At 47.9% G+C, this 23,619-nt stretch overlaps 1 protein-coding gene across 6 annotated transcripts in view; it reads right to left on the bottom strand.

Moving 5' to 3' along the window:
* SEPTIN11 (septin 11) overlaps positions 1-23,619 on the bottom strand; it is a 72,226-nt gene that overhangs the window by 19,429 nt on the left and 29,178 nt on the right. For 5 of the 6 annotated variants that reach the window (XR_008466523.1, XM_054201987.1, XM_054201986.1 and 2 more), the window contains exons 2-9: positions 22,702-22,816; positions 18,699-18,894; positions 16,046-16,232; positions 13,613-13,774; positions 11,750-11,846; positions 9,765-9,933; positions 4,941-5,073; positions 3,873-4,060 (exon numbers count right to left, since the gene is read on the bottom strand). Coding sequence is in view for 5 of the 6 variants with exons in the window: in XM_054201987.1 (XP_054057962.1) it covers positions 3,873-4,060; positions 4,941-5,073; positions 9,765-9,933; positions 11,750-11,846; positions 13,613-13,774; positions 16,046-16,232; positions 18,699-18,894; positions 22,702-22,816 (1,247 nt within the window). In the remaining variant the exon portion in view is untranslated. Of the gene's footprint in view, positions 1-3; positions 999-3,872; positions 4,061-4,940; positions 5,074-9,764; positions 9,934-11,749; positions 11,847-13,612; positions 13,775-16,045; positions 16,233-18,698; positions 18,895-22,701; positions 22,817-23,619 lie in introns of those variants that run through there. The other variant, XM_054201983.1, reaches the window with a different exon arrangement.

Raw genomic sequence — 23,619 nt, 5'->3', positions numbered from 1 at the left:
AAGTTAAAAAAAGAACAAAAAACAAAAGAAGTTAGCAATAATAGAACCCAAAACGGAAAAAAAAAAGAAAACAAAACCAAAAAACCAAAATCAAAGAAAGCTGGGAGAGCCGACACCAGCAACCCGCTCTGGTGGGTGTGCATGCGGATGGATTATGCAATTAAAAAGAAATCAAACCTCAAGGCTGGGCTCTACTCTAGCCTATGACAAGCAAAAGCAAAAATTAAAACCGAGGGGGTAGAACTACCGAATAACCAAGCACGTAAGTTAGTCCAGGTTACAGGCTGTACGTGGTTGGTGTCTTTAAGCTTTGGTGTTCCAGAACGTGCATGGTCGCAGGTGTCCAGTTTGGGCACGCGCTTAGCCTTTACCCAAACTCAAGTATCTCAGACCCGGGCACCACAACGACTCCCAGCACATCAGCTTTCGGACCCAAATCAGATCCTTCAGGCATCAACAAACCCCTCTTTTTACAGGGTGTTGGGCCAGGCCCTCACACGCGTGTTACAGCTCGGGGATTGCTTTGGGACTAAGCATGGCCCGTGATGGCCAGACCAGTCACATTGGACTGGAAACTATTATACAGAAAGGAAACTGGAAAAAAGTTTTTCATCTGGTTTTCAGAAACAGCTTGAAATAAACAGAAACAGAGCCCAAACAGATGGTCCCTGCTCCTGGGGGGGTTGAGGATGAGCAAGTAACACAACAGCACACGTTGAGGCATGCATGTGGCCATCTACCAAACAACAGGCAAGCACCAGAGGGCTATTCGCTGCTCCCGTTTGGTTTTGCCAAGTCCATTGCCAGGAACCATCTCCGGATTTGTTCAGGTTTGAAGCACAGTCCCATCCCAAAATTATGCCAAGGGCTTGATATGTATGCTCAGCCCCACGTTCAGGAAAGTACTTGAGTACGTGTCTATTCTACAGTCACACAAGTGTCTGAGGTACACTGATGGGCTGTCCTGAAAACAGCACACTTCTGTCATCAGGCCAGAGCTGCAACAATTGTAGATGAAAAAAGCATAAGCTACAGGAATCTGAGAAATGAATTACAAAAATAAAAAGGTATAAAAAGACAAGTTGTTCCTGCAGGAGTAGTCTGGAAATCAAGAGGGCCAAGGTCTCCCTCGTGGAGTTAAGCCAGCAGCAGATTTCACCCTGAGCCTGCCCTCCGGCTCGCACAGCCCACTGGAAAGTCCCTGTTGCCCAAGTTAGAGAAATCTCATCCCACCTTGGGGGGGGGGGGGGGGGGGGAAGCATTCCTGCAAATTACTTTCTGGGGAGGCTACGAGGATCGTGCATGGCAAGGATTTCCTCTGGCAACTGCACAAGAATCACCACCGTCCATGTCAGCACAGAGAAAGGGTGAGAGCCTTACCTACACAAGCTGCAGCTTTTCGTTAGAGTGCAAGGAGAAACTTAAAGCCTTTAGAAAAACCAAGGTGTGCTACAAGGCAGAAGCATCAGCATTTCCCTTTAAAGCCTCCATTAGTAATTCAGACACTAAAGAACAACTGAAGCAGTTACGGCACCTGGTGTGGAGCGACACTGAAAGGACACACTAAAACACGTGCATGTTCCTCATGACTGGATTTCTGTGAATGCATCAGCAAAGCAGAAACTGCGTTTGTCACGGTCGCTAGAAACATCCACATATCACACCCACACCACCACGTATGTGCCAGCCAACTTCACAGAAGCGAACAGTAGCTAACACTGACTACCAAAAGTTACAAAACTCCCCAGACCATTACAGACTGCACTGGTCTCGTATCTAAGAGGTGAAAAAACTGACTGCAGAGTTTTTAAAAATACTAAACTACCAACTTTGTTTAAGAGATAAGAAAAAGGGTCTTGAAAATTTCCTATTCTTCTCAGGAAACGGGTCACCACGTCTGAATTCTCACGTGAGAGAAGACCGGTGTTTCAGCCTATCCTATTTACAGGCATCGTCGCGGGACGGTATTCCAGCATGCTTGGACGCTAGCTGCCGACGCTTATTGTTTCTACAGTTAGCATGACGCTGATGGGTCTGTAACGATTTCTTTACCCGAGCAGAGCATGCAGCGCACAAGCACTCTATGCATTTCAGCGGGTGCCAAAGGCCAGGTTCTCAGTTAGCATAAAGCAGCACGGCTCCATAGGAGCTACATCGATGTACAACAGCTGAGGAACTAGCCCTAGGCCCTCCCCACCTTCCTGGGGGAAGCCGGGGGCAGAAGCAACAAGTGAGCGGTACCAAACTAGCGGCAGAGACAGGGCACATGCAGTGAGCATCAGCGTAACTTCCCAAAGTATAAAAATATACTAGTATATATGCAATACAACAGAACCTCATAGGCTCACGCTGTAAGACAGCTCAGACCCGGGTGAAGTTCACAGGTTAGTAAGGGAGACAGCAGTGTCTGTACCACATCCCTAATAGAATTTGGTTCTTCTGACAGTGACAGCTTAGTGTTAATGGAGTAAGTTACTCTGACAGACTCTATTACGGAATGCGCCCCTTCGCTATCAGCTATTAAAAGAAGTGTGGAACTGTCGTGTTTGTGTGTGGGTTAAAGAAGCATTTTCCTGTGAGATTTGCTGCGTAGCCATCTTCACAGCTTTCCTGATCGCGGTTAGCCACTAGCGCCGTTATCACAGATAACCCAGAAAGGACTTGGATGAGTATTCCCATACTGGATATGGAAAAGTGAATGGAAATTACAACAAGAGGTCTCAAGGCAGCCTCTGTTCCAGTAACCTGTCTTGCTGCACTACACAAATAAGCCGTGCGCAGTCTACTTCACCTCTGCAAGGTCTGTCCAGCTTCACTGTACATATCGCGTTAAGCGGACCTTGCGTCCTGGTTCTTAAAGCACAGTGAAGTAGCCGGTATCATATAATAACTAGGGGTCTCTTGCACTAACAGCAAGCTAAACGTAGCCATCTCCAAGTACAGGCTGCAAGAAGGTTACGTCAATTTAGATCAATCTAGAGCTCAAGGTTTTCAGCAGAGCTCTGCAGTAACTTAACTCTGAGCCCGAGTCAATGGCAATGTTCCTCCAGTTTCAATGGAAGCAGAATTAAGTCCAAACTGGGCACCTCTGAAAATCTCGCCTCCAAATACTGACAATGGGACAGACTCTGTCTGCAGATACACTTGGTGCCTACTGCAAGTACTGGAGGGTACAGGATTATACTCCTAGCATACAAATATAAAATAGTAGAAAACAGTGTCATTATCTTTACTAAAAGGTACACGTTTCTTAGCTTATTATGTCAACTCCATACAACCACAAAGGCCATTTACCTGCAATCCTGCAATTACGGTACCATAGCAGTTTGGTTTTTTTAAAACAAACAAACAAACCCCAACCTTTTTGTCTTTAAAGCAAGCTTCCAAGTATTCACTTTTGGCACTAGCATTGCCCATGTAAAAATAACATGGTAGTTTTTGTTTCTAATTTACTTCTACTTACAACTATAACCTTAAGGAATGGGAACTGTAGACTACTCTTGGGTGAAAGAAAGGACGGGTAGAGACCCCCTTCATAATTTTGGCTCAGGCAGATGAATCTGAGCCCAGAACATCTCGGAGCTATTCCAGAAGATGCCGGACACATCACAGGTCAAACCCCCACCATCTGATTGCTCTCCCATACCAGTCAGACTTCGACATAAAACTCGAAGGTACTCTTCTAGAGAAAAATTAAGATCATGTCCCTGGCCCACCCTTTAGAAAAAAATATTTTATTTGATTAGGCTGATAAAAGCCCAGTTTCCAGTCTGGTAATGGGGAAAAGCAAATACAGACATGCATCAAGAAATAAAAAACAACCTCCCAAACTGCAACAATCCCTACAAAGGACGTGTGTGACATCCGCTTACTTTTTCTTGTCCTTGTCTTTCTTGGTTTGTTGAGAACCTGCCTGCTGAGCCTGTGACTGTAATAGCTGAGCTGCTGCCTTCTTCTTCTGAAAGTTGTTCAGCTCTTCCTCAAGTTCCTTCTTTTTGTCTTCCACTTTTTTCTTCTCTTCTTGGTGAGTCCTCTTTAGATGGTCAAACTTTTCGTGAAGCTGCCGGGACAGAGACAATGAGAATTGGACAGGAAGAGAAGAATGTTTCATGCCAATTACTGGTAACGATGCCCAAAGCGGTTCCGCTGGCACCGAGGCCTCAATGCATTCCTAAAAAGTCACTGGCCTGTCCCAAGCATGCCTGACTTTGTGAGAAAAGCCCTGCAATTAACACACACTTGCACACACAGATAGCGGGAATTTAAGTCGCTGTAGGAATGACAGGTCTCTGGACACTTCCAAACCCTCATAGTTCCATCCCTCATCGCTTTGTACACAGCGGACACTCTCATGCTCGTGCAAAGCAAGAGGATATACCCATTCAGGGTGTCATTCTTCTCTGGGGCTCTTCTCTGTACCTCCAAGTGGGACTTACTGCCCTCTGGTAAGTCCTCATCTGCTTACTGAAAGTCTCCAGATAGCTGTGACTGCTAAAGGGCAGTGCCGGCTCTACCTTAGCTGAAGATCCACTGCAAACAAACATTACTTGAGTAGCAAACATATTCTCTCCTTTGGGTGAAACAGCAGAGAGGACACCCATGGCACAGCACGGCTGGCCTCTGTGAGGTACGTAGCCTGCAGCACCTCCCACTCACTCCACAACATATATCCTCCTCCAGCTGCCCAAAACCAGGGAATACTCCCGCTCCATTTTACAGGCACAGAGAAGTGGCAGAGGACTTGTGTAACAGGGTCACGCCACAAGTCCGCGGCAGGACTGGGAACTGAGTTCTTACCGGCTTCTTGAAGCTCTTTTATGTACAGCAAGCACCTTTGCAGGCTTCATGTTGGAATCTGGATGCTCACCTTCCCAGGGCTCTCTTGGAAAAGCCCCAGCCTAAATCCTCACACACAGTCCTCCTAGTTACAATATACTCACATCTTTCTCTGCTTCCTTCAACTCTGCTTCCTTCTCCTTCACTCGCATGACAAACATTTGCCTCATTTCATCCTCCTTCTTCTGGAGCTCACCCAGGAATTCGTTCCTCTTTGCTTCATAAGTCTCTTGGAGACTGTTAAAAACACAGAAAAAACCAAACAGTCAGAGCGGCGTTTCAAGGACAGTCACGAGTTTCCAGCCTTTGGCGATATTACCGCACTGTTTCGTCACAAAACGTGGTCAGAAGTGCCTGACTACAACAGAGGCATGAACGCCTCCACCAAAACCAGACCCAGCTTGCTAGGTGGCAGCAGCGGGAGACAAAGTGGCAAGCGAAAACGAGCACGCTGTTCAGTATCACTTAACAGGCAGGATGACTATCCTCGAAAAGAAACAGCCGCTACGTAAGCGTCTACAGCAGCCCCTGATGCTCTCACGGCTTGCGATCTGTTTGAGTCACACCTTCTCCCACCGTTTGTCCTGAGCCTCTTCGTTTGAAGTGCAACATTTGTGGAACAGACACGGGCACATCTGAGTGCGAAATCCTGCTTTGTCTAGTTCATTAAGCATGACACCGGCATAGAGTAAAACTAATTTTCACTACTCATCGCTAATGGATTCAGATCAGGGGCTTTACTTAGATAAAGCCACTTTGGAAACCTTTCTCTTCTAGCTGTCAAGGCAGCCTTTGCGAACAAGCAGCAGCATTCCTCCTCCAAATAACCATGTTACTGGATTCCTTCATTCCTTTATTCCCCCCTCTACTTCTTGGCATTCCTTTATTCCCCCAGCACTGAGATACCGCCGCAAAGATCTGGGACATGAAATATGTTGTCCACGCACCTCTGAGATTTTCACAGCCTCTTAAGAACTCTTGACGCCAAATTCCTTTTCATTTTATTCCTTAAATGGATTTGCATATTTCAGCCATAATGATAGTGTGGGAACGACAACTATTTTCCCCAAGATGCTTTTTTGAAAAGGCATTTTTTTTTTAAATAAAAACTCCACTGATATCACAAAGACAGACTGCACCCATGCACCTAAGGAACACATTAACCACTGGGCTAGCGGAACATCTTAATCCCGTTGAAGCAAAGCATTTGCCTTTCCTGGCACATGGTGTGGGTTTTGGTGGCATTTTTGTTGCTTGTTTTTTCTGGGGGGGTTGCGGGGCGGGGACCATTGAGCTCGGGAACAAAACCTGACAGGTAAATCCAAGTCTTGGGTTTAACACCGCTAATTGATGGGGACTTCAGCTGCCTCCTAAACCACTCCACAGCGAGGATGCCCAGAACTGCTCTTGCACAGCGCTCGCCACCCTGGAGGAATCACACGCCTCCAGCTGACCACACCAGCTTCCCCACACATGGAAGCAAAAATGCGGATTCTAAAAACGACAAAAATCTTTTCATGGGAGTACAGGGCAAGAAGCACCTTTGGATTCCTAAAGAAATAAAGAACCAGAGCGCTCACAGCAGATAGAGTCCAGAAGACTTCCATCAAAACCTCTCTAAAATTCAGTCTGGGATTTAATCCTCTGACTGTGGACACTGAAACTTAAATTCATAAACCCTTCTCAGGAGTCTAGCTAGAGCCTAGGGAAACCCTGAGGGCAGATTAGCCTCCACTGCTCAGTGAGCAAAACCTGAATCTGCAATTAGTGACACACTATACTAGGGAGCAGCAGAGCCTTACGGACTGACACAGAAAACTGCACACCGCTCATCGTATCCTGTATCGCAAACAATTCCTTGCAAAGCTCATTTCCGAAAACACAATGCCGGGTGACAGGCAAGCAGGAAAAGGCTGGCAGGAGCGAGGGTGGCAGGGGCTTGCTGTGAAATTGTCCCAGCTTCAGCCTTAAAAGCTTACCACTAACCTAAAGCCAGCAAACATAATTCTTTACTGAAGTGACTCCGACTTCCAGAGAAGCAAAGTTCTCAGAGAAACTGGCCCGGCAACTCCCAGCTACATATGAAAAAAACACTTACAGCCCTAAGGAATAACAGTCCAAACCAACTGGGATCCCCGCAGCTTCTCACACACAGAGACGACACAGGAATTTGCTTTTTAAGTATACAAACCTAGATTACAAGAGTAACTTGATTCCCCAACACACACCCACACACCAAATGATGCCCTTGCAAATAATATTACTCCAAAAAAAACCCAAACTGTTTTGAGAAAGTTAACCAGAGAGACCAGTCCGCAACAGACACAGGACAGCAGAAGGATCTCTGTGCAAGAGAGGACCCCATTTCAAGGAGCGGATGCCTACAGGGGCACTCGTGCTCCTTCCTCACCTCCTGCAGCTGGGACAAGCAGCGGGGGTTCTGCCAGCAAGTTGGGCGTCTCAACTATCGCCAGCCTCCCTTTCTCACGCCCCGCGCAAGCGCCTACACAGCACCAACGGTTTGCTGGGGTCTCCTGTCCCGCTCACCCTGAGGTGTACAAAAGGCTCCCTGCTCCTTGCTGATGCAAACCGGCTGAAGAGCGGCGGTCCCTGTGGCTCCCAGGGCTCAGACCCCGGGGAAAGGCATGCTTTTGATCCCTGGTCTCAGATGGAAGAACAGAAAGAACCAAACCTACTGTTTTCCTCATTTCAGATATACATCACCCTCGGCCAAACAGCTTGGGATCATAGGTTTTGTTTATTTATTGGAGGGAGGAGGCACCCAGAGCGAACAGTTCTGAACTAGCACGTACCAGATGGAGAAATTCTGTACATTTTCATTTCCTTTCTACTTATAGCTTGGTCAAAAGAGGCCTCGTGTACAGGAAGCAATGGAAATTCCTCAGATTCCTCAAAGGGAAGGGCTGAGCCCATCTTAAGCCATTGCTCTCCAGAAAGGAAATCCAATAAAGCTTCACACTTGGGTTTGGTAACAGAACCGGGCTTGACTGATTCCAGCAGAGTTTCTGTGCTGCAAAAGAAATGCAGCTACCATGAACTCAACCAGTCACAAACAAACCCCTGAACTGATGCAAACTCCGTGCCGTAGCGCAGACCTTGCTTGGCTCGCCATGGGGTGCTGTTTTCCAGAAACGCGAATACAAGGTCCCTGCTCTGCCTTCTGCCCTGGAGCCCACCTGGCTTTCCCCGGTTGAGGATCAGAGATGAACCATGTCCATGGTGATCTGCACAAGCCAGCAGCATGGCTGCAGTCTCACGGACTGGCACACCAATTCCTGACACACACACGTGTTACGGGGGTAAATCCACACGGATGCACATTTGATTCCCACTGCCTTCCCCTGGGGCAGAGAGGAGCGTGGGATGCTAAGGCAGCGGGTGCAATTATTGGGGAAAAGTTGGGGAGGAATGGGAAACAGGAAATGAAAGAAGAAAACAAACACTCCCTCCCAAATTCCCACACAGCTGTTGTCCCTGGCTAATGACTTGGGCTTCAGACCAATAAAGCCGCCTGACAGCATACACTCTGTGTTTAGTAATAAGCCAAACGTCAAGCACCAGATCACAACGCACCTTGGAGCGGCTGTGAAAAGCTCTAGGAGAGTCAACAAGAAGATTTATCCCAGGATCTCCCCTTTGGTAACCGGTTATACCTCAGCACGTGGGTCACCTTCATCTCAGCATGGACACAGCTACCCTTTTCAAGCCCGTCAATGGTACGTGGCCCTGACTTGCAGCAGAGCAAGGTGGCTGCAAAACACAGTTGAGTCTGCAGGGGAGGAAATGAGGCACTAACATATCGCCTGACCATCTCAAAACCTGCCCTCCTCTAAGAGCAAAAAGTTTCAGGAGGGATTTCTGAAGCGATTAAGAAACTCACTATTCAGCAGATTCACTCACATCTCCATGAGGCTCATAGTAGTGCCAGTAGGAAGAAAAGCATAACCTTCACTGAAGGCTGGACAGTTCACAGGTTTTAGGAAAACAAGGGCAGAGAAGAAAAAAAAAAATTCAGCTTCCCAACCCCAAAATGAGATTCTCCCAACTTGAAAAAATGACACGTTAAAGTAAACGGTTAACTGATGTTAACTGTTGCCAATCAGACATGCCCACAAGCCCTGATCTACTATACTACCGCCAACTCTCTCACCGCGTCTTACAAAAACACGTCCCCTTCCACGATGCTGAGGACACAAAGAAACCAGGAAACAGTACCGATGCGCATGACAGGCTCTGCATTGCAGCAGCCTCTTGGCCGCGTACAGCAACAGACAGTTTCAAACACGGACAGCAAAATCGGTCCGAAGAGTCCAGCGAGGAACTGCTCTTCACACTGAGTGACAGGAGGAGTATTTAGAAAATCAAGCCTTTCGACACTTTTTAGTACTGGCTGACGCACAACAGGTAGGAAAGGCACACGCTTGTGAATGAGGGCCAGCAGCTTCTATCTACCATGGTAGGGAAGGGCACAAAGAAAACTGATACAACTTAAGCAACCAGGTGCAGGATAGATCCATGGACACGCGCTGCTTCTTCCTAAACTTTCCAGGTTGACCTGAAACGGGTCGCATTCTGCCCTCAAAACACATCACCTTCAAGCACCTTGGTGACATTTTGTGGACTCTAGAAAACCTGTATGGCCCTGCTCCAGGATTGCAGACATTTTCAAAGTGTTAATGCAAGAATTGTCTTTCTCACCCACCCGAGCTTTTCTTGTGCTTCTCCTGTACGAATCCTAGGCCCCGAGGGAAAGATTGCATTGCACAAGGTCTTCCTCCCCAGCCAGACTTTACATCTCAGCTGCTCTAAGTGACCATGGCTATTCCCTCCCTAATCCTTGCAAACATCTGCAAGCCCAAACTCTCCAGTCCCTCTGGTTGTACAAGGCCTGAGTTACGCTTTCCTACCTGAACGGCTTGCTGTCTGGATCCGTGTCCTTGAACCCCATCTCTTCAAGTTTGCAGCGCCTGTACAGCTCGTAGTGTCGGGTGTGCGTCTGCTCTCTCAAATCCTCCATGTTCACTCGGATCAGCATCTCCCGCAGCTTCACAAAGTCACAGTGATTTTCGTTTTCAACTGCAAAAAAGACAGGGCATCCACAGAGGGAACATTAAACCCAGAAGCCAGGTCCCTCTTTTCCCTGCACCCGGGCCTGAGAGTTCTTCAGGCACACCAGCAGAACTCCAAGTCAGCCTGCCCCAAAACGCCTTGCTGAACTGGGGGCAAGACCATCCCACACCAACACAAGGGCACCAGTTCGAGGCCTTACGCTGAATTTGCAAGATCTCTGTGCTGCCCATCTGTCATAGAGCTCCTGTCTCTCCATGCATTTCTACAAGGTGGATGATCCATTTGCACACAGGATTTCACTTCCCACCCACATCCGCTCTAAATCCGAGTCACCAACAGGGGCCCGGGTGCGCAACAAAGTCTCAGTTTGCAGCAGCGGTGAAAGGAAAAGTTAGGAGAACACCCTGCCAGCAATGCTGTACCCTTTTCATGCCAGCCAACCTTACTAAGGAGCCCTAAACCCCTGCTCCTGGCAACGAAGGGAGGCAGCACACAGAGTATAACATGGCTTCCCATAACAACTTCTAATCAGAGCTGGGCCTGGCATGCCACGGTCAGCCCCTGGCTGAACAAGCTGTTCAGCCTGCGAAGGGCCTGCGGCCAGACGGCTGCACGCTTCAGTGCGGGCAAACAGTTTGGGTACGCTTAAAGACAAGGAGTGGAAGTTCTCTCTTTAGGATGCAGCGGGAAGCAGCAGGCATCTCTTGCAAACAGACAACTCTCCAGCTGCTCCCCTTCAGACCGGCGCAGCTGTCCCTCCAAAGGGGCAGCTCGGACCTTCAAAGCCTCTCTGGTACCCAACTAAACACATCTTTGACTATCTGGTCCTAGTTTCCTGGGAACAGCAAGAACCCAGCAGGATACTTAGTCAAGTCCAAGACTTCCCAAACATATCAACTTCTTTCCCAATCGTGAGTTATTCCCAGTAATATCCTCTAGCGTACACAACTGAAGACAGTAAGTCTGAAGCTGCTTCAGGGTCAGCTTGTATTATTGATAAAAAACTCGGTGAGTTTTGCAGAATGGCCCAGCGAATGTTCCCCTGCACCTTGCGGGGCCATTCTCCAACTGGATACAGAGCTGAAGCCACAAGCAGACCATTGCTGTCTGAACCCTGTACTTCTCTGCACTGGTTGGGAAAGCAAGAACCAGCCCTACCTTTGGCAGCTTCAGCACACCCTGGGTTGCAAACACAGCCCTACCCAAACTCTGCTCTCCAACAGAAAGGAACTTTTGGCTGACTTTATGGGAGATTGCTGCACATCCACAGTTTTCGATACCGAGACAACACATACCAAGTAGCCAGTGTTGAATTAGTTCTGTTCCCACTTCAAGTCGAGAGGGCGCAGCACCTCCCAACCTCCCCGAAAAATCCCCCAGCTATGTGTTTGCATTCAGGCTTACGTGCAAGGTCAAAACCAAATCATTCGGCTGTCCAAGCTCACGCTTTTTTGCTGGCAGGAAAGCATAAGGAACAGAGAACGGAAATTTAAGTTTTTGTTTTTCAAGCTGGTTATTTAATATCTCGTCGTAATGTTACCCTGCTCTTTCCCAAAGCCAATGGCTCAGTTGACACTATCACCCTCCCGCCAAACCCCCTCCACGTCTAGATCTAGGTTGCAAAGCCCTGACTGGGATTGGACTAGATGACCTTTAAAGGTCCCTTCCAAGCCAACACATTCTATGACTTTAAGGAGAAGTCTTAGAGCTGTGATCTTGCTTTCTCAAGACAGATTTTGATAAGGACCATCCAGGGATCAATGCACCTTTCATCAGAACGAGACAGGACGACGAGGTCTTACTTGTGCTTTCGGTAACATACCCTGCACAACACCCCAGGGGTACTGCCTCGCTTTTGCCATCTTATTGCCGATCTTCACTTCTTCAGTGCTGCCAACCACAGCAAAAGGAAGATGGACCTACAAAAGGAAACGGACAATAAGGTTAGGGATTTCCTGCCTTGCCAGGGATTGTTTCTCAAGAAAGCTGTTTACTGTGGCAGCTGTCCTGGATTTAAGTTGCTTAAACGCCTTTGCAATTTATCTGGTGTTTTAAAAAGAGCAACAGGACGATCTGGATGAGAAACCTGCTCAGACTAAGAGTCCAAAAATCTGAAGTCCTACAAATACAAGAGATGTACATATTTTTCATGTAATTGCAAAGCATGACTATCTTAAGCACAGGAGTCTTACAAGCTGGAATTGAATTTGAACACTGAGGAAAAATAACTATCAAACAATAAAAGAAGAAAATAAAGCACCTCCTCCCAAGGAAGATAGGCTAAACGTTCAGGGGGTTTCTGCTGCTAGAAATAACTGCTAATGCTTCCTCTTAAAAAGGGCAAAGCTGTGAGCAAGGGGAAGAGCAGAATGGACCCAGCCCTGGGCTGACACGTCTGAGTCACCGAGCTCTGCTACGTCCCAGTCTCTCCACGGGTGTGGTGGCGACAATCTGGGATCTGCTCCCAGAAGCGTGGCTGCTTCCAGGAGGGAGCCGGCTGCTGCTGCCAGCCCACCCCTGCGGTACTCTCTCCCTGCCTTAACAGCATCCAAAAGGGATGGGCGCAAGCTCTGGGAGCGGGTGCAGTGGCAGCCAAGCTGTGGTCACAGTCTGGGTGGGAGGGGAAGAAGCCAAGTGGCAGAGGAGACGCAATTAAGTGGCAAAGGAGTTTCCTGGCAGCTGGGCTGCACCAGAGGAAGGCAAACACACACTTCAGCCTGGTAGAGCCACGTCCCTTCTCTATGCCAGCTTCTCCCCGTTGAAAACAGAACAGAGACAGGGAAAAGAGGCAATACCAAGGCTTGAGAGGGTCTGATATCCAGCTGGATGTGATGGCCATCTACAAGCAGTTGTGCAGGGAAACTCACAAAAGCCTTCAACTTGCAAGGAAATGGCTTAATCTTGATGCCTTGGTTCCCTGTAAAACCGCAGATAACTCCACCCGATCCTTGCGCTTGCTTTTGAGTGCACTTGCTTTGGGGTTGGCATGTCCTCTTGGGCGTTACGTGCCCTGCTGAAATCCCCAAGGGCCCTGTCAGCGCTACTATGATGCACATCACTGCCAGAAACCCTGAGCTCAGGTTCTTCCCCTTGTGCTCCAAGTCAGGCCCATGGGAAACAGTTGTTTCCCCTCTGTAAACCCCACTAAAACATTTGCTCTACCCCACCCCTGCCTGCCCTCAAATCCCACCCCTAACGCTAGAGGAAGGGGAAGGAGGTGAAAGCCAGAGCCCTTGCAGCTGATGGCCACTGGCCCTATGGAGAGCTGGAACATCATTGATGCCCCTGCTCTCACCGGAAAGCAAAAACAAAGCCAGAAGTGAATCACCCCCCACTAAGCAAACAAGTGGTCGTTTGGGACAGGAAACCCAAACCCCAGGCCTTTGCCATGACTGCATCGGGGCCCTGCCTCCCATCCTCTTCCTTTCCAGAGATGGGAACGCCGCAACAGAGAAAGGATACGGAAAAAATTCTCAGAGGAGAATCATTTGCCACACAATGAATTATATCTGGCTAAGCAGCCCACACGTGACAGGTATCTCCAGCTCCAAAAGCCTTCTGGCCAGCCTGGTATCTCTGCTTAGACTGTAGTTTTAAAGCCAAATGAAACAAGGCACAGTGTGCCCGACAGTCAAGGATGGGCCCATGCACACCAAGCCAAGCAAATCCCCCCAAAATAACATACACTCATCGTGGCATTTATCTCCGCCACCGTCTCTTCATCTGTCGGGAACTGGTAGATCTGGACGCCATTGCTCACCAGCTCGCTCATGATTTTGCTCTTGAACTTGTGCAACTCATTTTTTGCAATGGTGTCAGCCTTGGCAATGATAGGGATGATGTTCACCTGCAAGACAAAGACAGCACCTCCACATACAAGGCATTGCGTCAGCGGGAGAGGATGGAAAGCAGCGCGCATCCTGCAGCAACAGCCCTATAGGTGCCACCAGCCACCACTGCCCCAGCGGAAGACCTTCCCTGGGGCTGCTGCTGACAGCACCACTGCCTTAGACAGGATTTTCAGGCAGCAGCGGTGATGGCCTTAAAAAGAAGTCAAATGCAATTTGGCAACATGCTCTTTCCTGTCCTGTCGTATTCCCCTCCTCATCCAAACTGGCTGGACAGGAAATGCTGTCACAGATTATTATAAGCTGTTCTAAAAAAAAAAAATAATAATACAGGAAATTACTATCTATGCACTTCTCCGTGCTGGATTACTGCCAAGAGACCCACTCAGACAACAGCCTCTCCTGGGCGCTTGGCTCAGCGTTGTTATCAGGGAGACCCGGGTGGGCAGCAGCGCTGCTGTTACCCCACTGGAGGTGGAAGCAGATGATCTGTATCCAGCCACGCAACACAGAGGGAGGGGGCTGGCAGTAACACAGGCACGCTTCCTCCACCTGCGTGCCCTCACATGCTCCCGTACACTGCTGTACTGCGGGACTGGGGTTGATTTCTCCCTGCACAGCTCTAAGACAATCACCCAAAAGAACCGCATGATAGGGTTAATACAGAAATTAAACACAAGCCACTGACTCTCTTCCCCAGGCAGGCCGTTTGCAGCTCTGGCAGCAGGATGGCAAACAGCAACACCATCTAGGAGGCGAGGGGAGGTGGCACAGTACCCTCAGTGTAGCACAGATGAGCACCACACAAGCATCTGCTTTGCTGGGAAAGGGCAAGAATGCATTAGGACAAGGAATCCTGCTTTCTTTTCCCTTTCTACTCCCCTCCAGAGCGACAATTTCTGCTTTTGATCTTGCACAATTTGCTTCTCCTTGCAACAGCAGACAGAAAAACGTAGTGAGGAAGATGCTGATATTGACCTATATGAAGGGATTTTAACTACAGTACTTGAAAATCCTCTTATGTTACATCTCTTAATTCTGTCCAGAGGATGGCCTGGAGTTATTAAATCCCCCTTTAAAAGATAGAACATGAAGGCCAATTAGCTCACTTTGGGCAAAACCTCCATAACCCTATTTTAAGTTGAATAGGGCAGGGATCCTTCTCCATCGCTGCATAAAAACCAATCGATAGGCCACTCTAGGAAATAAAGAACCATTGTCATCATTTATCTTCTCCAGAATCAGGATCCAATGCGCCAAAGGTGCAAGGTGGACTGATTTAAATTGCTTAATCATGAATTGCTTAATCACAGCAACACAGAGAACGCTCAGTTTAAATACTCGGGTTTTACATGTGTACCTCGGTTATTGTCTCCAGAAGAAGAGAGATGAAATCTTCTTGCAAGTACTTAGTAAAAAACACCACAGTTTAAACCAAGCCTGGTTCCCATTCTTGCTAGTCATGAGAGCAACTGAAAAAGCACATGCTGAGTGCTTTTATTTAAAACGTATTCATCCAGATTCTTCTTGTTTATCAGATTACGGCCAGAACAACACTACATTTGCCATAGAAGATCAAATCGCTGTTTGTGTCTAGCTGCATGCAGTCACAGCACGCGGACACAGCATTTTGATTTGTTTTTCATTGATCAGTAAGATGACCTAAAGTGTTTTAGGTGTACTTATCTCATACACACTTACCAAATCAGGATTTGTAGAAGAGCCTAACTAATCAGTTGGACAAAGCAAAATAGCGATGACAGCCACGTCCGAGTGCTAGAACCAGCAGAGTTCAACCTCTCATTTTTATTTATGCATTCAAGGAGGAAAACACGCTTTTCTCTCTTTTTTAACAGCCAACCAATCTTTCAGTTGTGAACAAACCTGTCGCTGAACTTGGCTGAGTTAACCCACAGGAAAGCAAAAAGAACAGCGGTCTCCTAATACATCCTCACAAATACAGTTTCCTGCTTTCAGAAGGCTAATTTTACGGCGTAGCTGCCGAGCAAGCGGCCAAGTTTCCTAGCCCGAGATGGGACTGGAAGAGGGTAGGAGCTCAAACTCCTAATAAATCTCTGCAGCATACGAATTACTGAACAATGACCCATTCTAGCAGCTAGCCCAAGGTAAGGTTTTCACACCGCATCTCTGCCATTCCCCACTGCTAAAAAACAGACAGTATTTTTCTGAGCAGCTTGAACTAAATCTGTGGCAAGATCACGAAAGCACGAGTGGGGCCACGCGAGGGTCGTAACATGAGCAGCGAGTACCTTACTGTCAAGCTTCTTCATGGTGACCAAGTCTAGGGACTTCAGCGAGTGTCCGGTTGGTGCAATGAAATACAGACAGGCGTGAATTCTGGTGTCGTGGTAATTGAACAGGGACCGTTTGATCTTCAGCTCCTCTTGCAAGTAGGCTTCAAACTGCGCATCGATATATTCTACTATAGGCTTGTAGCTGAAGAGAGAAAACAGGGCAGAGAGAAAACCAGGGCGTTCACTGCTGGGACGCTCAGGAGGTTTCATGGGTGCTCCGCACAATACAGGGAACAAGCACTGGGACCCTCCCCACCCAGCCTACAGTCCCTACTTAGCAAGTGTGTTTCCATAATGGACATAGTTAGCAGGATAAACTGTCAGAGACCCCGGACTTTCGGTGCAGAGAAACCACGCAAGGCTGGTACCCTGAAAAACAACGTATTTTACAGTCTCTCCAATTAAGTTTGAGCTGCTGCTCTGCCAACATCACTGAGAATCATCCGGCACAAGGCAATTTAAACATGAAACCGCCACCTAGCCTGGCTTGTCTAAAAGCTTGTTTGTGATCTTAAAAGAGGGAAGGGAGATTCACTAAGGGATAAAAGGAACTTTTCAGGAATTGAAGTCTGTGAGCAAAGCTCAGGAGACAACTGCACTGTTTGGGTACTTTGTGGGGACCATTTTGTTAGAGGAAAAAATGCTGGTGCAGCGTAACATGCCCTGATGTGACTGATCATGCTTCTGGAAAGGGAACTTTTCGGTTTGTTCCTCGCTGTACCAAGGGCAGTCTCAGGCCCTCTGGCCCAAGGAAGCTCTCAAAAGGAGGGCACGGAGACCAAGGCACCGAGACAACACCGCCACCGCCTTCAGCGCTGGATTCACAGCAGCGTTAACGCCCTTCCTCAAAAGCCGTTGTGAGGAAGAAATAGATCATCAGGAGTTTTCAGGTCCTCCAGAAACACTCTTCGACAGGCAGCCAGCAAGGCTCTGGGCTGACCCCTCTGCTCCAGATGCCAGCACAGCTCTTTGAGCAGTTGCTCAAAACCCTCAGTGAAGCAGAGGAGACTCTTGCTCGGTTTGCCAAGCGAGAGCTATAGCAAGAGACAGACAGTGCTGCGCGAGGGCTGCTGATAGCAGAAACCCATACGACAGTACGAAGCACTGCTTGCTAATTTGCCGGCACAGCGGGTGTCATGAATGTCACTATGTGGGTTCGTAACACAACTGCTGCTCCAGTTTCTTTGCTTTTGCAAATTCTGACTCTGAACAGGAGACCCCAAAAACCTCAGACGGAGGCATATGTTGCAGAGAAAGCAGCAAGGCCTTACACTGGGAGAGCATATTAGAGAAAGCACCATAAAAAAGCAGAGCAAAAGAAGGATTTGGAGGACTCAACCAGGAGCACAGCGAAAACGCCACCCACTGCGGCCATATGTGTCAGGACACAGCAGGACAAAAGCTGTCCCTAAGCCCTGCTGCCCGGTGACTGCCACTCTCTCCAACCACCCGAGAGGGGAGTTGGAGGGGGTTTAACCACCATCACTGCCGGCTCTTCTCGTCTGTCAAGTGAAGCAAATGCAAAGTGACCCGGCAGTAACAAGCTGCAGAGCATCCCCGCTCCGAGCACCTGCTCCTCCTCTGAGCTGCTTTTGTTCTCGCCCAAGAGCATATGGCAGTGTCTGACATGCAGAGCTCTCCCTCCCGCCAGCACACCCCCCTCACCCTTTTGGCCTCTGTAGCATCACTTAGGAGCAGGAGCTGCAAAGCAGCAGCAACAGTTGCCTTTTGGTGTCGGGTCAAGAAACAAGGAAGCTTTACAGAAATAAAGCACTGTAAAGTCTTTTTTTTTTTTTTTTTAAAAAAATCTAGAGTTTTCCTTAAGAAACAGGAAGCAGAATCTGCTCGGCTGCCATGCTAACGGGGATCTTGGCGGAAACTTTGATGTCAAGTTTGTGTTTTCAAAGAGCTTACGCTGCCTATCACCCTAGTCCCCAAATAGCTTTTAGTCAGGGCACACGCTGCCAGACGGCGCATCCCTCACTTGGCAAGGTGCAGAGAAGAGGACCGCAAACAACCCTCCAGAGGGAGCCGGGATTACCGCAGCGAGGGAACGTATGGCTCCAAGATAAAGAAAATGCATTAATTTGAGTACTAGTATGACTAGTTTTAACACTACACCAAAAGTCCATATGGATGGACACAAGGGATCGAGTAGGCTGCCCAGAATATTTACTTCATGCATGCAACATTAACATTGTACCGAGGCGCCCACTTTCAAGTAAAACCCACTTTGACTTGAACATCGCTGGATGGTGTGAACAGGAACTATCATCCGAGTGCCAGCTCCCCAAAAGATGCAATGTAATTGCAATTTGCACTCATGCTTTCAAACATTTCCACGTTTCAAGTCAAGCAGGTACTTCAACTGAGCGACAAAGAGGGCAGAAACACAGTTTCAGTTCCGTAGCCCAGTTGATCTGTTTGTTCTTCACTGTTTCTCGTCACTTCTACCTGTCTCACGGGGCAAGTGATGCCAGCTGCCACACCGGGATCAGGAAACACCCCCAGGAACAGCGAGGGACCTACTTCCCATACAATGCCGAGCCGTTCTGATCTCAGAGCACATCAGCGCAAGGATTCCTTCTCCTGACAGAAATAAATTTACCTGTCATCTTTGTTAATTTGATCGCCAAATCCAACTGTGTCGACAATAGTCAGCTTCAGACGGACGTTACTCTCCTGGAGCTCGTAACTCCTGGCTTTCAATCTCACACCGGGCTCATTGTGCGTCGCAGGTTCACTTTCAAACTTGGTATTGAACAGAGTGTCCATCAACGTTGACTTGCCAATGCCAGTTTCGCCTGAGCAGACAAAGGCAATGTTAGTACCGTCCGATTGCTTTTCCTCACCTCCCTCGCAGGCGCATTCGCTAGGCTAAGGAGTTATTCCACTCGGGCAGCATCGCAATTAGGCGACGTGCACATGGCTAAGCAAAATAATCCCCACAGGAACAGATGTCTTTTGAGACAGTCCCCATCTTTGCCAATCCCCCAGGACTGAACCAGGGATTCTGTGGACATCGGGAGGCGACAGCAGCTCCGGCTTCTCCTGCTGGGCTCTGACTAGTTTCCTCCGCAGCTCACACCGCCTGGGTCTGCAGCACACCTTGCAGCCACACCCGATCAAAGCACCACACGCTGGGGATGCAAATCCACAACGAGCCCCTGCTATGCAAAAGCTGCTACCCTGACAGGCACCAAGATCATACAAATGCCTTCCAAGCTAGAAGTCCTCACCCGCAGGTGAAGAGCCAGGCTGCTGTGCTGGGAATGGCGAGAGAAATCCATGGGCTGGATTTTCAAGGGAGGTGTACCACAATCACAGGCAAGGACATTGAAAGGGGCATGACCAGAGATCTATGCACCACTGACCTCAGGGATTTTTCGTTATTTTGGGGAAAGAAAGGGGCTTATTTCACACACACGCACACAGAGGCATGCATTTTTTTTCCAGTAGTACTGCTGTTAGTGTTTCCCATGGGAAATGGAGAAATTGTAGGGGATGCGCTGAGTCTTATGAGGTTCCCTGAAGAGAAGGTACTAAACTGGAAGGAAGAGGGGAAAAAATAAGAAAAAAAAAAAACCCAAACAACCCCAAAACCAAAACAAAAACCATGACAGTTTTACGAACTATTACTTAGACAACTGACAAGCGAGTCCCCCCCTTCTTGGAGAAGGGAAAGGACAACTCCTACGATGAACCAGCAAATACTTGCTGCTGCTAGAACCCTGTTACTGGACTTGCTACACTGGTGATATAAGAGAGACAAATAATCATTCCTCTCCCATAAAAGCATTTCCTCCCAGGGGTCTTCAGCTGTCGCCCATGGTTTTTACATTGGTATGACCTGACTGGTGGCACAGGCTCCCTCCTGCTCGATGGCACAAAAAGCCCCAACCTCCCCACTTCACAAGCAATATCTGTATTCGGGACAGCAAGAGGCCGTTCTTACTCAAAAAATACTTAATTATCTTTTTAATAGCGTAGGCTAAGTCCTAGTTCTGGTATGACTTTCTTTACAGAAGCTGTAAAATTCTCTCAACTCCAAATTTGATTCCCAAGGAGATATCTGATTCTCTTACATGGTTTTATGCTTTTTTTTTTTTATATTATTTTTCCAGCTCAGTTTGCATTTCTTTTGCAAGAGAATCACAAGAAACCCATCGTGAAACTTGGGCAATGAAAATTTGAGACAGGGATGCATAAAAAGTTTTTAAAAATCTAAAATGGCACACTGCTTAAATACCAACTTTTAAAACTTTTACAGGTTCACTAATCCCCAGTGCAATTAGTAACACGGATGACAGCATTAGCCTAAATCCCATTTTTAAGTCAAAAGCGTTTGCTTATAGCAGTTATACTCTCAAACTGCTACCAGTGGTGTGAGCAAGGGGTGGGCTGAGGTAACATCCTGAAGTTGATCCAACCAAGGAGATGCTGGGATTTGGGACAGACCTTCTGGACTGCAGCGGGCAGGCTCTGGCATTTGCAGGTTAGGCTTGTAAGGGGTCTTATCCCAACCTCTTAAATCCCCCAAACTCTGAAGTAGAAGTGAGTAACAGAAAAGCAAAGCAAAATACCAGGTGGGAAAAGGGAGTCTGCATCCGGGATCGCCCTCAAGCATCTCTCTGGGCTGTAAACAACTCTCCTAGCATGAAAAATGTCTCTCTCAAAATATGCAAACCCCCTGCTTAGAAGACCTCAGAAAGCCATATAGTATTTGTGTCCACAGCAACAAATACCACTAACTCAGCAACTACCTGTTGCTCTGTGATACTCAACAGCTCATTTTGCTGGCTTTGACTTGGACTATTTTCCAGGCTAGGCTCAGGAAGATAAGCGATTAGGGTAAAATAATGGAGCAGAGAGATGCTTGTCACAGCAGTCCTACCCTGGGAAGCTGCGGGACACGAAGCAAGCTTTTAAAAAAGAACGAACAAACGAAAAGAGGGGGAAGACAGAAAGTACACGTGACATCATAGCTCAAAATCTAGGCCCACATAGAGCGCAACCCACATGAAAAGATCTGCCCTAAACTGATGGCACAGACTGCTAATCTCTGAAGCTCCATATTTCATTGAGCTCCTGATGGGAATGCAGCACTGCTGCACGCTGTGCTAGATGGGCTTTGCAGCACTTTATCCGTGCAGATCACAATTAAAAGACTCACGTTACAACGCCGAAGTTAATCGTGTCCTTTCTCAAAACACAATTTCAAAAGTTTGGTTTGTTTGTGGTTTGTTGCTTTTTAAAGGGGGAGATTTCTACTGCTTGGGTAACTGCCGCGATTTGCGTGAAATTTTTATTTGAGGTGAAAAAACGGTTGATCAGCACATTTTACAAGAGAAAAGAGCTGGACCAAATTGCTATGTTAATGGAGACGTACAAAGTCACGTTAAGAAAGGCATACTTACTGCAAGAGAAAAAGGCAATTAATTTATGCCATTTTGATCAAAGAGCTGCCTGCTAATCGGGCTGTTCCCTGATGAATTTTAAATGGTTTCATGCTGCTAGGAGAGAGTCACATGAGGGCTGGTAGCTTGAGCGTGCAGGAGTACAACTATTCTCTTATCTCGTTCTTCGAGGTGCAAAGCTATCGAGAGGAGTCTCGCGTGTTTGCCACATTTCTTTTCAGACGGCTCATGCTGCACCGCAGACACAAATTCTCAACTTGTAGAAAAATCACAGTCAGAGGGTTGTGGGTTTTTTTCCAGCTCATTAGTGTAACTCGTTAGAAGGGACAATACTCCCTTCTTGCGGGCTTAAATGAACAATGAATGGCAAGATGATGTTTATAGACTGCTCTGCCAAATTAAGAGTAAAACCCACCATTTTCATCAATTTACAGAACTACATTCTGGGGGTATCTCGGAAAGGTCCACCTACAGGTCAAAGCCAGTTTGGCACACAGCTCCCTAGGGCTGAGCAATGGATTTCCAACGGCAGAGTATCTATAGAGTGCCAAGACAGCAAGTATCGCTCTATAGCCAAGAGAAGGAGTTGCCTCCCCATATTTCACCCTCTGAACAATTTGGGAAAAGTACACAGTAACTCCGGCTATAAAACCAACTTGCAGCACCCAGATTAAATACAGCAGAGAACAGGTGACAGGCTTTGTTCTCAAGTACATCATTTGGAGACTAAAAATGGCATCATTTCCAACTGGAGAAACTAAGAATATAACGCGCCAGCCAGGCAAAGCCTGGAAGGGAAGGAATGCAATTTTTTGAGAAACAGCCTCCGCGCCCAACCCAGAGAAAAGCAGCTTTAAGTTAACACTCTTCTAAAAATACATTCAGTTCCCAAGTCAGCTCCGTTTCCTTATGGGCAGCCCTTGGGGAAAGTAGAACCGCAAGACCATCAAAAGCATCGATTTTTAACATCTAGAAATTCCCACGTTTTGACTTAAGGGATGGGGTAGAGGAAAGGAAAAGTGGGATTCTAGATCTTACCCTGGAGCAGCTCTGGGAAGAAACTGACACTTACCTGCCACTACGGTCCCCCCACTGCCTCAGATCTTACCCTTCACGGGAGGGAGGTGGTGCTAATTTGTGGATACGTGTGCTCCTTGGCACGAACTGACCGCCCAGCAGCACAGGATGACTTACCCACGCAGAGGATGTTGAAGCAGAAGCCCTGCGACGTTGACTTGTTGACCAGCTGATCAGGGAGGCTGTCGAAGCCCACATGGCCAGAGAGGGACAGGTTCCTAAGGTCATCGTTCTGTAAGACCAAGAAGAAAGGAATTTAACAGGGTTGCAACACCCCCATCGGGCAAAAAGGCTGTGCCTAGTCCTGTCAGAACCGTGTAACACCTCAAGAGGTTTTGGGATGCAGAATCTCCGTTTGCCTCCCAAATGCGCTCTCCCTTTTACTTCTATCCAGCTCTCTGCTGTGGGGCTCAGGATTTAAAACGGTCCCAAACCCAAGGCATGCAAACACCACCCGCCTCTTTCTCCATGCCTGCGACTAATAAACCGTGATTCTGTACCAAACTGCAACACCCAAACATTGTTTCTGAGGCCTCAGCATCGCGTACACCAAGAGTTACCCAAAGATTATTTAGGTGGACACCTGGAAGAGAAACAGTGAAACACAGTCATAGCTGCTAGCAGACCAATTCCTGTTTCATTCGCAAAGCAGCTGAATCTGCCTCCTCCGTGGCCACTGTACGGCCCTATGGCAGAAACCAGCCAACCTCCCCTTTCTAGACTTCCCCGGCAGCGTGGGAGCCTCCCCAAACCACCCAGTGAGGCCAGCTCTCCCAAACAGCACACAAAGGAGTGACACAGGTTGTGATGTAGTCCTGGTTGCAACTCCAAAAATCTTTTCCCGATAGAAGCCTGCATAGACAAGCAGAGCACCAAGCTCGTGCTCTCCTTGGCTCAGTTTGCCAAAGGGAAGGAGCAGCTCTCTCAGGCTTGCTCTACCCTCCCAGCAATACAAGGGAAACACGACACTCTTGGACTTCTGCTGCAACCCTTCGGCGTGACCACAGCAGGACATAGCTTAGATGGCAACACCAC

Source organism: Rissa tridactyla, chromosome 5 (genome assembly GCF_028500815.1).
Source record: "Rissa tridactyla isolate bRisTri1 chromosome 5, bRisTri1.patW.cur.20221130, whole genome shotgun sequence".
Taxonomy (NCBI): domain Eukaryota; kingdom Metazoa; phylum Chordata; class Aves; order Charadriiformes; family Laridae; genus Rissa; species Rissa tridactyla.
Note: the sequence above shows the minus strand (reverse complement) of the source record. Positions and strands in the feature narration are given on the sequence as shown.